The 16,328-nt window shown below is 36.8% G+C and overlaps 2 protein-coding genes across 4 annotated transcripts; one reads left to right on the top strand and one right to left on the bottom strand.

The window, feature by feature from the left end:
* The first annotated feature begins 7,804 nt into the window (after nt 1-7,804).
* On the top strand, nt 7,805-13,580 carry LOC106401441 (probable sulfate transporter 3.3). 3 transcript variants are annotated; one of them, XM_048758963.1, is made up of 12 exons: nt 7,805-8,210; nt 8,354-8,402; nt 8,510-8,717; nt 9,473-9,644; nt 9,730-9,795; nt 10,194-10,307; nt 10,398-10,514; nt 10,617-11,221; nt 11,607-11,692; nt 11,799-11,875; nt 11,952-12,155; nt 12,899-13,580. In XM_048758963.1, the coding sequence occupies exons 1-11, from the start codon at nt 7,962-7,964 to the stop codon at nt 12,105-12,107; spliced, it is 1,899 nt and encodes a 632-aa protein (XP_048614920.1). In that variant the 5' UTR covers nt 7,805-7,961; the 3' UTR covers nt 12,108-12,155; nt 12,899-13,580. The 3 variants fall into 3 exon arrangements, with proteins under 3 accessions (XP_048614920.1, XP_048614921.1, XP_048614919.1); XM_048758964.1 differs by lacking the exon at nt 12,899-13,580 and adding an exon at nt 12,281-12,385; XM_048758962.1 differs by lacking the exon at nt 12,899-13,580 and having other exon boundaries at nt 11,952-12,301.
* On the bottom strand, nt 12,779-13,374 carry LOC106401442 (nematocyst expressed protein 4). The gene has a single exon (XM_013841959.3). The coding sequence runs from the start codon at nt 13,372-13,374 to the stop codon at nt 12,883-12,885; it is 492 nt and encodes a 163-aa protein (XP_013697413.2). The 3' UTR covers nt 12,779-12,882.
* Nucleotides 13,581-16,328: the final 2,748 nt, after the last annotated feature.

Below are 16,328 nucleotides of genomic sequence, written 5' to 3'. Positions count from 1 at the left end.
TCACCAGCAACCCATTCAAATACATCATCCTTCTCATGAGATAAGGGAAGAGTAAGAGTAGTTAAGTAAGCATGAAGGTCCACTTCCTGCTGTTATCTTGGATGCGGTAATGACCATGAAGATCCTGAGATAGCGTCAGACACCATTGCATTCTCCCTGATTCTCAATACACGAGGCCCAGCCGGACCTATAACCGTGGAGAGCTGACCCAACGGGGTCCAAACATCATACCAGAAACTCGTGGAGAGGCCATTCCCTAGAGACATTTTGCAGAACCGAAGTGCAAGCGGACAGAGATCCAGGAGCTTCCTCCACGCCCAAGAGTCACTTGGTGAGGCCTCAATTAACCAAAAAGATTTATCCGCTAAGTTAGTGTACCAGTGCCAGTCAACCCACAATGAGGGAGACTTAGAAAGCAACAACCAGATGAATTTAAGGCAAAGCACTTGGTTCCAGACAGTGAAACTTCTCAAACCTAGCTCTCCTTCCTCTTTAGGGAGGCAAACCGTTGACCAAGCCACTTTAGCTATGCCTCTGTTTTCAATGTTACCTGACCATAAAAACCGAGAACAAAGAGATTCAATGTCCTTAATACAGCCTTTAGGTTGGATGAAGGCCGAGACCCAAAAGTTAATCGTGCCAAAGATAACCGTCTTAAGCAGCTGCAATCTACCGGCGAAGAAGAGAAGCTTTGCTGACCAAGACTGAAAGCTCTTGGTCATCAAAGGAGAGTACTCGGAGATCTTCAGTTTTCGACTCATTAAAGGTGGCCCTAGATACCTGATTGGAAATTTACCAGAAGGGAATCCATAGCTAACAATGGCGGTGGATTCACTTTGGTCTATTCCCGAGGTGAAGAGCTCGGTTTTGGTCGTGTTCATGTGCAAGTCTGACCAAGAGGCAAAGTCATCCAGACACTCAGCAATACCATGGAGACTGTTACTAGTTCCATCAAAGAAAACCATGACGTCGTCCGCAAACATGAGGTGAGAGATCTTTAAATGAGCAGTTCTGGAATGATACCCGATGCTACCAGCCTCATAGCGTGACAAGAGCAAGCGAGACAGACATTCCATGGCTAGTACAAAAAGATATGGGGACAACGGGTCCCCCTGTCGAATTCCTTTAGTGCTGGTGAAGAAGCCCCCCGAGACTCCGTTAACCGAAACTGAGAATGACGCAGTAGATATACATTCTGAGATCAACCTGATATATGACTCAGGAATATCCAAGGCTCGGAGAAAAGCTAAAATAAAATCCCACCTAACACAATCAAAGGCTTTCCTCAAGTCTACTTTCAACATACCACGAGGAGAGAGAGCCTGAGTATTATAACCTTTCACAAGATCCGTCGCTAGAAGCACATTCTCCGCTAGGAGACGCCCTGGGAGAAAGGCAGATTGGGACTTAGACACCATCAGAGGGAGAATCTCCTTCAGCCTAGATGCCAACAACTTAAATATCACCTTATAGACCGTGTTTAAGCAAGAGATGGGTCTAAAGTCCGTTGCAAGGGAGGCGTTTAGCTTCTTCGGAATAAGGACCAGGTTAGCTGAGTTCCATTGCTTCATCAGGCAGCCATAATTGAAGAATTCCAAGATAGCTTTGGTAACCTCAGGGCCAATAGACCATGTAGCAGGGAAAAATTTAGAAGAGTACCCATCTGGTCCACCATTTTTATTCTTTGGCAGGGAGAAGAAATCATTCCTAATATCATCAGCCGTGAATGCTTTTTCAAAACCAGCTACCTGCTCAGCTGAGCATTTGAAATCGAAGAGAAGATCCAAGTCGCTTTGAATGAACATTGGTTGGGAGACAGGACTCCCAAGAAGGTCCGCAAAGTACTTAATACACAGCTCCTGAATACCGAACTGAGATTCGATCCTTTCCCATGTGTCTGAGATGAGGAAGTGGATATGATTTACAGCCTGTCTGGAAGCCGCGTACCTGTGGAAGAGCCTTGTGTTACCATCGCCAAAAGAAATCCAATTTATGTGCGATCTCTGAAAAAAGAAAGTTGCCTCAGTAACTGATAACTCTTCCCAATAATGCACTGCCTGAAGCTCATATGTAGCATTCAGGACATACGGCGAAGATAGCATGACAGTTTGAGCATGTAGCATCTTTTCGTGAGCCTGAGCAGTCTGTTTCTCGATACCAGAGTAATTTTGCCTGCTTAATTCTCTGATCACATTCTTCAGTAGCTTGAGCTTCTTCGAAACTCTATACATAGTGGAGCCAGTGATATTAAAGGAGAACCAACTAGTGAATACTGTGGCGAGGAAGTCCTGATTCTTGATGAGGAAGTTGTAGAACTTGAAGGGCTTCTTCAGTCTAACCTTTGTCGGCTCCAAGATGATTGTGATGACCGCATGATCTGAGAAGTCTGGACTTCCAAAGAAAGCAACAGAAGCTGAGAACATATAATACCATTCATCATTAACCAAAGCTCCGTCAAGCTTTTTTGCCAGTGGAGAGAGTTTGCGCTTGTTCCACCAGGTGAAAGTAGTACCTCTATAATTAAGATCATCTAAGCTTGCATCCAGAAGACACTTATTAAAGTCCCTAATCTTCTTGTCCATATTCAAAGTAGGCAGCTTAGAGTGTTCGGCGGGACCTCTGATCTGGTTGAAATCACCTATGACCAGCCACGGTTTCGAGTCCAATCTGTGCGAAACAGCTAGTGTATTAATCTCAGACCATAGAGCAGACCTATCAGCAACATCATTAGCCGCATAGATGACAGAGATGAAGGCATTGGTCTGAGTGGAACGCCAGGTCACCTCGACGGTGATCATCTGAAGCAACTTGGAGATGATAGAAACAATCAGAGAAGGGTGCCAAACTAGCCAAATTTTACCGAGAGGAGAAAAACCATAATTGTCTTTAGAAAACCAACCGGGAAAAATATCTGAAACAAATTCATTTTTCTTGAGAGGCTTCACGTGAGTCTCAAGAATGCCGCCAAAAAGAGGTGAGTTTTTCCTGTACCATTTACTTAATCCGCTGCGGTGATTAAATTTATTGAGACCGCGAACATTCCAGCAAAAAATGTCTGTCGACATAAAAACTAATTGATTTTGGGGCCATTTCCCCTGTTTCTTTTCAAGCCTGAGAACTTTTTCCTATTACACACAAGTTCAAAATCTAGCTCATGCTGACTGAACTCTCCCTCTTCTAACTCAGAGTCAGAAGATACCACATCAGAAGAATCTGGTTGAACATCGGAGTGAGAGGATCTAGACGTACCTGAGCCACTCATTGGACGAACTGATCTAAGGTGCAGAGCAGAGCCACTTATCTCCCCTCTCTCTTTATCAGCGTGGGTTCCCAGCTTCGACTCATGCGCCATCTCAATATGAATCTGCCCCCCATTAGTGGGAGCGGAGGAGGGAAGTGATTTTTGCGTGACTGCAGGAGGATCAACCACTCGCCAATGTTGGTTATCCTTAGATCTTCCTCTCCTAGTTTTCTTCTTTGAAGGCTCCTGTTGGGGCTTCTGTGGGCATTTCCCTGACACATGAGAGAGGGAGTTACAGAAAGAGCAGGCTTTAGGAGCAGTTGGGCAGCGCTTGGTGACGTGCCCGACCTCCTTACAGAAACCACACACCGGAGGCATCCAAGGGCTGGAGAGAAGGACTCTGCTGATATCACCAGAGTCAAACTGGACGTTCACAGCTTCAGGGAGCGGCTTCCTAGGGTCAATGACTGTGAAGACTTTGGCCACCTCCAAGTTAGTTTTATTCGCAGTTGCGGGGTGGAGGAACTTAGGATGACCTACTAAGCCCGCAATTCGCTCCAAACCATCTTCGTTGAAGAACTGAAAAGGGACGTTTCTGAGCTCCAACCAAATGGGGGCAGAGGTGAGCTCGGGTTTGGCTGGGATCACCCCCGGTTCCCATTTATCAACGAACATGGTCTGACCTTCAATCTGCCAGAGGCCCTGCGTAATGACTCGGTGTCTCGTTGCTGCGTTAGGAATGCGGAAAAGGAAAGCAAAACCCTCCAGCTTCGAGACCGCAATGTCCCTATAGTGCTTGCTCCAAATGCCATTAACGATGTTATGCAGAGTGCCTTGTGGTGGGGGGTCAGAATAGAACTGTCCCAATACAAAAGGCTCCCAAGATTTCCTGTTTTTCTCTATCACAAAATTTGGAATCTTAATGCAAGCTTCACCGGAAGGTAGCGTAAATGCTTCTCCCTTCTTCGATAGACGCTTGCCAATTCCTTTTGCTCGAGCACACCAGTCATCAGCCGGGGCAGGGTCTCTACTATGCTTCAAGGGGACTACCAAAGTCCCTTTAGCCGTCATAGTCTCTGTAGCCTCAGAACCCGAGTTCAGGACCGCTTCTTGTTGAGCATTAACCAGAGCTTGCAGCTTCTGCAGATCATTTTCATGAGCTTCCAGAATAGTAATCGTGTCTGAGACGAGCCGATCACTGGAAACAGACAGAGCACCTGAGTCGTGGATTTTGACTACATTTGTGGCATCTTTCGAATCAATAGCTGACTGCGATCTCAAAGAACCAGTCTTGGCATCAGCAGTAGCTAGAAGGGGAGATACACTTGTGTTCACCACATCTTTAGAAGCTTTTACACTTTCTGAATCCATTTTGGAGAAGTCTAGAGGAGCTGCGGAGCTCAACTCAGACATAATGATTAAGGCGTTTGGTGAACCTTCAGATTCCACGGTGGTGGGGGCCAAAGGAGCTTCGGAGCTCGACTCTGGCACCACTTTCATGACTTCCTTGTCACAAACTGAAGAAGGATCCGTCGGCGGCGCAACGATCACTGTCTTGCAGATCTTGACCTCATCAGAGACGGGGTGGGGATCTGAGGCATCCATTGAATGGTGAGCAACCGCAGCGGCAGGGCCGCCGATTTGGGCATCAGAGCCATCCATAGTATCCTCGAGGAGCGGATCAATCGCGGCTGGGTTGGATTTCGTCGGAGGAGAATTCGATTTCGTCGGTGACGAATTCGATTTCGCCGGAGGGGAGGATTTCAGAAAGGGTTTCGCCGGCGATTTCTTCGGTTTCTTCTTCTTCATCTGCTTCGGCAGAGACGGAGCAGATAGGTCCCTGAGTAACCGTCGTCGGATGAGACGCCGGTGAGACGCCGGAAGCATAAGCACTGTTGCTGTGGGGAGTCGCCAAATCTCTCGCACGTAGAGAGAGAGAAAGTAGCCAATTTTTTTATATTAACATTTTCAAAATTTTCTTTTCATTTTGGTCCCTTTCGTTTCTTTCACCGGAAACAAGGAATGTCAGAGATTGATTGACTGATTAAAATAATATAAACTCGATCTGATTCACACGAGAAGACAATCTTCGAGTATCGTACTATTAATTGACATATCATCACATTACTTAAACTAATAGGGTAGTTAAACTACTTTTACCTTTTTTGGCAATGAAACTGTGAACTATTTTCTTCGCATATGTATTATTAAAAGAGAAGTACCCATTTGAAAATGTTCTTTTACTTCATTAATTAAAGTCTTTTCTTTTTTTACTTGTCTTTTTCAGTTGCATTTATGAAATATCCTAAAACGAATAAAACTGTCTAATTTATTATTTGTCTTTTCATTTACATTAATGAAATATGCTTAAATGAATTTAAACTTCCTATTTTATTGTTTGTCTTTTTCAGTTACCTTAATGAAATAGCCTTAAATAAATTTGGACATAATGTCATTTAATCAACCAAAAAAACTCATGAGTTATCCTTACGTGCATAATTTTAATAATGGAGATTTTAAAAAACGTGCATCATTATAATGTTACCTAAAACATGCAGCACTAATATATAACATGCATCAATAAAACTAGAATTTGACTCACACAATTGTACGGATATTATTTTCAGTTGATTAAATTTAAAAATAATTATTTATTCAAAAAATATTTAAGAATGGCTATGTTCTTAAAAATTATATGGTATTATTTGCTCATAACTTATTTGTCATTTGATAAATTGTTAGAAAGAAAATTTTAGCATAATATAACTCAGTTGTCATTTGCTAAATTTATGGTTTTTATTTATATTTTTTATTATTTAATTATAATATTTTCATTTTATATTTGAAAGATAAATGAATTTTCTTTCAAACAATATTTTTTTAAATGTATTTTTTAAAAAATAATCAATTAAAATTGTTATTATCATTGAATATCATTATTTTTGACATAATTTGAGTTTTTGTTTACATCAAAACTTATCATATTTTAGGATAATTTTAATTTAAAATGTAATTTTCATATTTTTCAAACAAATTCTAAAAATATTTTTTAAATATTTTGTTATAATTGTTAAAAAAATATTGAGTTGCATTTCAAATAAAAAGGTAAAGATATTAAAAATATTCTAATTAAAATATGTAAAATTTAATATAGTTTTAAGGAAATGGTCAAAATAAAAAAAATTACACATAAAATAATCATGATTTTTGTTAACTGGGCGGATCATTATTTATATGATATCGCACACGAAAGAAAATTTTTTGTTTTTAAAATTATCTAATTAACTTTATACTCATTTTTTTATATTTTTTATATGATATCACACATTCGTAAAAAAATTGATAGTTTAAGATGCAAAAAAAAAATATTTATTTAATGAATATAATATGAACGAATATTAAAAATACATCATTTAATAAAATAAATAATTAAAAACTGAAAATTCATATCCGCGCGCCAGGTCTAGTGGACATTATTTTCAAAGACTGATAGCATGAAAGAAACAGTTCAGTGATAAATTGTTACATAATATAATCTGATTGTAGCTGAGGCATTTACGGCCTCCAACTAATTTCTATTTCTATTAAATGCATGTTGTGTTTCAAAAAAAAAAGAAGTCTGAAATGTAAGCAAAAGATATTTTATTTCTAGTTAAGCGTAAATTCTAATAGATAACCAAAAGAATATGTAAATGTGCTATTGAAAACTTATTTTTATTACATAAAACGTTTGACTTGTGACCATGATTAAAGTTGCAGTTTAATAATTCAAAACTAGTTTTTCAATTCCATGACGAAGTATTAGACCATTGGCTAATTACGAGTTATGTAGGCTGGGTTTATGGATTTTTTTATCCGCATTTCAATTTTAATCAATAATCTTGGATAATTACTGATGCAACACCAAACAGTGTATCCTTAAGTAGCTACAAATATTCTATAGACAATTCATATATTTTTTAACAGTTTATGGTTTTTTTTATCCGCATTTCAATTTTAATCAATAATCTTGGATAATTACTGATGCAAACACCAAACAGTGTATCCGTAAGTAGCTACAAATATTCTATAGATAATTCATATATTTTTTAACTGTAGTGTGGGCTCGACTCATTGACGCAAAGACGATAAGTCTAAACTCTCATCAACTTTTTCTATTTGTCCGGATTAATGTAACAATTCCTAGTAGGCTACTTGGTGTTTTCTCTGTTTGTTAGCGATATTAACAGGCAATAGAACAGATATATACATAATATACTGCTTATTTTTTCTTGTTATTTTGTTATCATTCATGCTGTTAGGTATGTATTGTATCAGTGACAAAAAAAAAGGTATGTATTGTATATCAGTATATGCATTATTACAAATTCTCAAGTTGGCGATTAATGTTTTATACAACTATTTTTGTAATTTATCGCATGTAGAATTGTTGAAGATTTGGAGCATACAGAAACAACTTATAAATATTCACAGAGCAAACGCTGAAAAGACAAACAAAACAGAATATTGGAACAAATTACAAATTATTACTCTTTTCAAAAACAACAGTACGTGTAAGTTTTTCAAAATAATTCTTTATTTTAAAACCAGAAAAAGAGTGGCCAAGCGTACCATTATAAAATGGTCAGGACCGACCCAAAACAAGAATACACGAGATTACATTATCAACAAAGAGGCAAGAAAAGAAACAAAACACGCAGATTCACATACATATAACTTAATGGAGGTGCACAAGGTGGTTGCTCCACCGCGTAGGAGTACGGCGGCAAAGCTGAAGACAAGACTGAAGGAGACGTTTTTCCCTGACGATCCTCTAAGACAGTTCAGAGGACAACCGAACCGTACCAAACTCATACGAGCCGCTCAATACATTTTCCCAATCCTCCAATGGTGTCCTGAGTACAGCTTCAGACTCCTCAAATCTGACGCCGTTTCAGGTCTCACCATCGCCAGTTTAGCTATTCCTCAGGTACGCAACTCTTTTTCCGGTGAGAGAGTTTGTAAAATCCGACGATGACCCATGTCAGTCTCCAAACAACCACGATCTTACCCTTTAATCAAATTCTTAACTTGAAACTTCTTTTCTTTCTTTTTGGTCTTTTTCAAAAACAGGGGATAAGTTACGCGAAGCTAGCGAATTTGCCTCCAATCGTGGGTCTATGTAAGTATCTAAAGTGAAATTGTATTGAATTATTCTTTAATAATGAGTTATAGTAGTAACTAGTAACTAATGTAAATATACTCACGTGTGTATGTTGATGTATGTAGACTCAAGCTTTGTGCCACCGTTGGTTTATGCGGTGTTGGGAAGCTCAAGAGATCTTGCGGTGGGACCAGTCTCCATAGCGTCGTTGATCTTAGGGTCCATGCTAAGGCAACAAGTATCTCCCGTAGACAATTCTCTTCTCTTTTTACAGCTCGCTTTCACTTCTACCTTCTTTGCTGGTCTCTTTCAAGCCTCTCTTGGAATCCTCAGGTTATAAATGTATACTATGTACTATTATCGTATACGTACGTATCTATTTTCTCCTGAAAGTTTTGTAGCGTTGCGTGAACCACTTGTTGCCTGTTGAAAACTTCTGAGGTCAATATACTGGGCCTGGGCTAGGGTTTACTATTAATCTGTAGGGTTATTATATATTATGCTTGTTACAAAAGTAATTGATCTACACTTATATTACTCACCTCATCTTTTAAACTACTTTTTTTATCCTTTTTTTTGCAACTGATTTACTTTTTTTTATCCTTGAGAATATATTTAACATAGATTCCATTACAAAAATATATAGATTCACTTATATAAATTAAATAATAAATCAGTTTATATTATATTCAGAGTAATATTTAATTAGTGCACAATTTCATATCATTCATGATTATTCTATAATTGGTCGGGTATCTAATATATTCCATATGTATTAGATTAGTAAGTGGAGAATGAAAGACTAAACAAAATCACTATTTTGTATCTTTTTACAGTATCATTAACTTCTAACTAATAAAAAGTCTCAAATACAAATAAACACAAAATCAAATAAAATTAAACAAAAGAATTTCTTAAGCATCTTATATAATAGATTTAGGTGAACGGTGTGCACGTATATGCGTTCATAATATAATGTTATATTTTACGCATGCCAATTAGACGACTACTATTTGTTTGTTTTTTTCGACATTCGTTTATTGGAATCAATGATGGATGGAGTAACTAATTTAATTTCAAACATGTAGGCTGGGATTTATAATAGACTTTCTATCAAAAGCAACACTAATAGGCTTTATGGCGGGCGCAGCCATAATAGTATCATTGCAACAGCTTAAGGCTCTGCTTGGGATCACTCATTTCACTAAGCAAATGAGTGTAATCCCTGTTCTCTCCTCTGTTTTCCACCACACCAACGAGGTTAATTTCTCTCTTATGGTTATTCACAATTAACATAAGGATTGATTCTTTAAATATTTGATATTCAAACGTACGTACTGTGCAGTGGTCATGGCAAACGATTGTGATGGGAGTCTGCTTCTTGCTGTTCTTGCTCGCCACACGTCACCTCGTATGTTTGCACATCTCTCACTATTCGTTCCCATTTTAAATCTTCTCCAGTATGCATGTGGAACATTTGTTACACTTACTTTTACAATGGACCGCCATTGTTTTTTTTTAACCTTCTTCCCGCCATAAATAACGACCGAATGGTTTTTGAATAGGAAAAAAAAAGTAATTATCTAATAAAAAAGTTAATGTTGATAATAACTTAGTTATTTCAATCATTAAAAGGTTATCCTTTTTTTCATCCAAACTTTCTTACAAAATCTGAAAATCACAAACAAACAAAAAAATCGCATTTAAACACAACACTGATAGAAAAGAAAAATATAAAAAATGTCTAAATGAAACATCCAATCAAAAATAACCTAAAAGTATAATGAATTAATGATAAATCGAATGCAGAGCATGAAGAAGCCGAAGCTGTTCTGGGTCTCAGCTGGAGCTCCGCTACTCTCAGTTATCGTCTCTACGCTTATCGTCTTTGTTTCAAGAGCCGATCGTCATGGCATTAGCGTCGTAAGCTTCCCTCTTCCTTCTTACATAACCAATCTCCTCTGTCTTTTTTTAGGCAGAACTTAAGAAAATTATAACCTGGTGGACGTACAGATCGGAAAACTACAAGAAGGTTTGAATCCGCCGTCTTGGGACATGCTTCAGTTTCACGGAAGCCATCTCGGACTCGTTGCCAAAACAGGACTCATCACCGGAATCGTCTCCCTCACCGTAACGCTTCTTTCAACTCAGCTTAACCTAACATATTCTTGTTCTTGTTTACTTAGTTTGTGTTTAACTCGGTCGTGTTTTTGTGCCTTTGTCATGGGACAGGAAGGCATCGCAGTAGGACGAACATTCGCAGCGGTAAAAAACTACCACGTAGACGGTAACAAAGAGATGATCGCCATAGGTCTAATGAACGTTGTCGGCTCCGCCACTTCTTGCTACGTCACAACCGGAGCTTTCTCTAGATCAGCCGTTAACAACAACGCCGGATGTAAAACCGCGGTTTCAAACATCGTGATGTCTGTCACCGTTATGGTCACCCTCCTATTCCTAATGCCTCTTTTCGAATACACTCCCAACGTGGTCCTTGGTGCTATCATTGTGACCGCGGTCATAGGTCTCATAGACCTTCCCGCGGCTCGTCATATATGGAGGATTGATAAGTTTGATTTCTTGGTGATGTTATGTGCGTTCTTTGGTGTCGTTTTCTTGTCGGTCCAGAACGGTTTGGCTATAGCGGTGGGACTATCGTTGTTCAAGTTATTGATGCAAGTGACGAGGCCCAAGACGGTTGTTATGGGGAATATTCCGGGGACCGATGTGTACCGGAATCTTCATCATTACAAAGAAGCACAGAGGATCCCAGGGTTCCTTGTCCTAAGCATCGAATCTCCTGTCAATTTTGCCAATTCTAATTACCTCACCGAAAGGTTAGTTATATAAACCAATGTTCAATAAATTGTTAGGCTGTAATTAGATGTTTAGAACATTGGAAAATGCGCGCCTAGACCAAATTTTCTAGAAAAATCGTTTCGCAGTTTTGCTTATGATCAGATTTTGTTGTGTAGGCGCAGTCTAGACCTATTTAGAACACTGATATAAACTATGCTTTGGATCCTTTAGACTTTGATCTCTAGAGTGTCGACAAACCGCCATGTTAAGTTAGTTGTATTCGGACATATTCTTGTGTTTTGTAGTTTTACCCGTTGAGCTATCATTACGGTTTACATAAACCACATTTTTTTATAGTTAGTTATGTCACGTTGATTGACAATATTTGTGTCTCTTGACCTGGATTGCGTAAAAATATTGTAGAACATCTCGTTGGATAGAAGAATGCGAAGAAGAGGAAGCTCAGGAGAAGCATTCCAGCCTTCGGTTCTTGATTCTTGAAATGTCAGGTTAGTATTAATCAAACCGATCTATTTTAACCATATCATCATACCTGAATGTTTTTCTTAAACTTGATTTTCGTAGCTAATTCTTTTTAATTTTATTTTGTTAAAGCTGTGAATGGGGTGGACACAAACGGAGTCTCGTTCTTTAAGGAATTAAAGAAAACCACAGCAAAGAAGAGCATCGAGGTAAAGTTGTTTTGGAAACCAGGTTTCGTCTTTTAACCAAGAATTGTAATTAGATCTAAACCGGATATTTGTGCAGCTTGTGTTTGTGAACCCATTAAGTGAAGTGATGGAGAAGCTACAAAGAGCTGACGAAGAAGAAGAGTTCATGAGGCCTGAGTTTCTCTTCTTGACTGTTTCTGAGGCCGTTGCGTCGCTCTCTCTTAAAGGAGGCCCATATCTCAATAACGTTTGACTATAAAGATTTTGTTTTATCGGTCCAAAATATGATATCTGGCAGATGGTTAACGTTTTTCCTTTTCTCTATATTCAGTACAGTTGTATCATGCTATGTTCATTTCTCAGCTTTCTCCATCATTGATTTTTCTCAAGAATCTCAAGATGTATGTTTTTTTTATGAGAGTTTAGCTGGTGTTGCGTCTGGTGACATTCAGGAGTATTAACCCATCAGACTAATCAACTCTCCCGTATTCTATTGGATTTCGTTTCATATTCGATATGAAGCGACAATTATTTTCGAAGCAAAATAGTAACTCTTAAGTGGCAAGCTTTGTGAAACAAATTTTTTAAGTATGTATACGAAATTCAATTCGATTTTCCTCTTGGCATAAAATTTAATTAGTGTTGATTTGATTTTTGTCGAGGCGGCCTAGTTATCCTTTTCTGCTTGCGCTAGTTTCCACAAAATAAAAGAGATATTAACTAATATTGTTAATTAGTCCTTTTCAATCGTTAACATCCATTGTTGTCCACTACGGAGTCACCAACGAAAAGTGACGTTATTGGCAGGGTTCGTGCCTATCCTAATTCAAGGATCGCGACTAATTGATATGATGCATCATTAACTTGTATTACACTATTACCGTGATAATAAAAGAACTACTAACGAATAGTCTGCACAGCCTCTTAAGCCAACTTCTTTTTCTGCTTTAGACCTCTGAAGTATATATTATAATATATTTTCATACACATATAAGGTTTTAGCAATAGTTACTTAGTAATTAACTTGATTACCAAATATTACAGAGAACTCCAACTACCACAAGATTTCCCATGGCTATGATCCCCACCGTCAATTTTCCTGAAACAGCCACAAGTGGAGACGAGGATGTTTGATCCGTCTGGTGAGGAGGTTTTCTAAAGTAGTAGGGGAAGTAAGGCAAGATAGCATCCGGCGGTGGAGGACCATAGAAGCTGCCACTACCGCCTCCCCCGATGTATGGTGGCGAAGGGTAATTTGGTAAATTTCCAGCTGGATAAGGATAGTTAAAGGCTGGAGGAGGATATGGTGGTGGTTGAGTCGTGGAGGAGCCACCGCCCATGGGCGGCGGATAACACGGATACGGGCACGGCGTTTCAGATATGGCTAAGTAAGGGAAGTAAAGAAGAGAAAATATGAAGACTAATCTCAAGAGGGTAAGGCCATGATCGTTTGTGTTCATGTTTTTCTTTACCTTTCTTGATGAACGAATGGTTCTATTAAATTGAAATGGTAAGCACATTTTCGTGTAAGAGAAACCGCGAGAAAGTAAAGATAAGTTTTGGGAGAAAGCTTAGTTGGAAGGTCTGGAGTCTAGTTAGATGACACTTGTTATGTGACTTGTTCTGACATTGTCGCTAGCCATACGTCCTCAATCGTGTTAACATTTTTTTTGTCAACCTATTTGATTCTCATTATTTAAACCTTTGGATTACAGAGTTTTAGTGATTTGCCAGGATATTACATATTTTTGATTACTTATCCGGGATTGTTTTGCTAACTGATCAACAACACTTAAAAGCATCCTAGGAGCATAATGGAAAGTAAATTTCTTATTGGACGAAAATATTCTGATATCTTGCAACAGAGAATGATCTACAGTTATCCTCTGCTTCTGCTTCGTGCCTTCAATTATGATAGCATCCAAGCTCCTTATCATGTTAACATTTTGTTTTTGTTTTATAATCGTTGGACAAAATCTTATAGTTAAAAAGTTCCACATTTTTAACAAATATATCAGACATAAAGAAAAGGAAGATTTTGAGATGTCTCTTAAAAACTTCCTAAAATAGTTGTAAGTGACCTTTTCGACCACCACAACCCCTATTTTCATCATTTAGTTTACTCCTATCCCTTGAATTTCTTACACTTTCTTTGTAGGTTTTATTGGTCTTTCACTGTTTCACTCTTTCGCCTAGAGTCCTTTGTGAAAGAAAAAACACACTCACTGAATCGAGTCTAATCTCTTTGTTAATATATCACTATTCGATTTCAGTAAGTCTTACTCTTAACGTTTTTCTTTTATAATACCTTATTGGTTGATACGCTCAGTTTCCGAGAAAATGCACCAATTGATGAAGAGTGAAATGACTGCCTTAATCCAAATTTAGAGTACCTTCCGATTAATGATAGGGGTGAACCACTCGTTTGTTACAGTCCATCATATTAATCATTTGGGTCGAAGTTCAAACCCAATCTAGCCAAAGAATGATAATTTAGTTCTCAGAAAGATTCGAATGCCTTCCGACTATTGCCATGGATGAACTAATCGTCGGTTACATTCCACAATGTTAACCAGTTAAGTCAAACCTCAAATCAAGACTAGCCAAACAGTAATAATTCAAGTTTCTAGAAAGACTCAAACCCAAAACTGATACAAATACACACAAAATATCACTACTAAGTTACCACTACGTGGTTGTCTTACTCATCGTTAGTTAATGGATTTTTTTAATTGTGGATCTGTATTGAAAACTTATTATTATGATGTTGTTAGTATTGACTTCGTTAGTTAATATTATAGTTATACATGTAAAATACTTGATTTAAGTTAGATCAGTATGCATAATGATATGTTTATAAAATTGTCGATAACTGACAGTTACAGATATAACGTAGAAAATCATTACACTTTATGTAATAGTACTGGATCGATCAATTATTATACATAATCATTTGTATATTATTAACCCAGAAAAGTTTCGAAGAACATGCATGTTTGGTATTAAAAACGAGACATATAAAAACCGTTTCGTGTATACGACAAATTTTACATGAATATTCGACACGTCAACCATTGCGATGACCTAATTAACTATGTCCTCTAAAGAATCAAGGCGTCATTGATGCTTAAATTGGTAGATGGATGTATAATAATTTCACCATTCGAAAGAAAAATGGATGGAGACTAATACTTTTTGGTCAGGTAAGTAAGCATAACAGTATTCATGCTTATGCATGTATTCATGTGGCCATGTGGGTAATATTTCTTTCCCCGATGTGTTAGTTAGCAAACGAAGCGATTTTCCTAAGTAAACAAACTGTAGTGAACGAATGTCTACCGCATTGTGCGTATGCATCTACTGAAGTAAAATATGACCGAACGGCTAAAAATTGCTGGTAGCTCATTTTAAAGAGAGTTTATTGTGCTTCAAAGCTCGAACAAAAATTCATCATTAATTAGTTAATCAAATCAAATAATAAAACTTTAATCAAATTATAAGAAAATGTTGCGCTTTGAGTGAGCTTGAAGGTATGAAAAGGTACATCATATCTAGCTATGTTACATATAGTTTCGAGGTTGGTATCAGTAAGTGATTTTTTATATAATAATTTAAAATTTAATATTTATTTTATTTAAAATTTATTTAATTAGATACAAATTTTTAAATTAATATTATAAGTTATAAAAATTCAATATTTATTTGTATTGGTAATAAATGTATTAATAATGTTATTTTGTTTCATATTTTTATTTATGGAATGTAGATTATGAATTAAAATCTTTTCTATAGTAATAATCAAACTAAGAAATTTGGATTTGAAATTACACACTTATTATATTTCGACTGAAAAGAAATTCAATGACACTGAAAGGATTATAAACAATCAAAACTCAAAAAACATCAACAAAATAACAATAGCTTAGGTTTCAATCTGGTTAAACCAAACCATTTTAAACCGAGTCCAACCAAAATATAGAAAATAGTTTGGATTTTGTAGTATCAAATAAACTGAATGGATGTTATTTTTAAGAAACAGACAATATATGGATATGGTTTAGTATATTATCTGATCCAACCGAATAAACCGAAGAAATCGATTAATTAAAATATATTAGTTTAATTATATATAAATTTTATAGTAATTTATATTTGGATCAATATTTCTAATAAAAATAAGAGAAAATGGCTATAATATTAGTCATTAAAATCTTAAACAAATATAAGTAAACGTAAATACGATACTATCGGTAGATATTGTTAATATTTATTTATTAATTAAATGTCCTAAATATCATGATAATTATATATTAAAATATATTTTTTAAATAATATATATATATATCAGTAGAATATGTTAATGTTTATTAATTATCTTATATATCATGATAAATATATATATATATATATATATATATATAATAATAAAATTTTAAATAATAGTATTAATTACGCTAATGATTTACCCTAAAAT

This window comes from Brassica napus, chromosome C5 (genome assembly GCF_020379485.1).
Source record: "Brassica napus cultivar Da-Ae chromosome C5, Da-Ae, whole genome shotgun sequence".
NCBI classification, from domain to species: domain Eukaryota; kingdom Viridiplantae; phylum Streptophyta; class Magnoliopsida; order Brassicales; family Brassicaceae; genus Brassica; species Brassica napus.
Note: the sequence above shows the minus strand (reverse complement) of the source record. Positions and strands in the feature narration are given on the sequence as shown.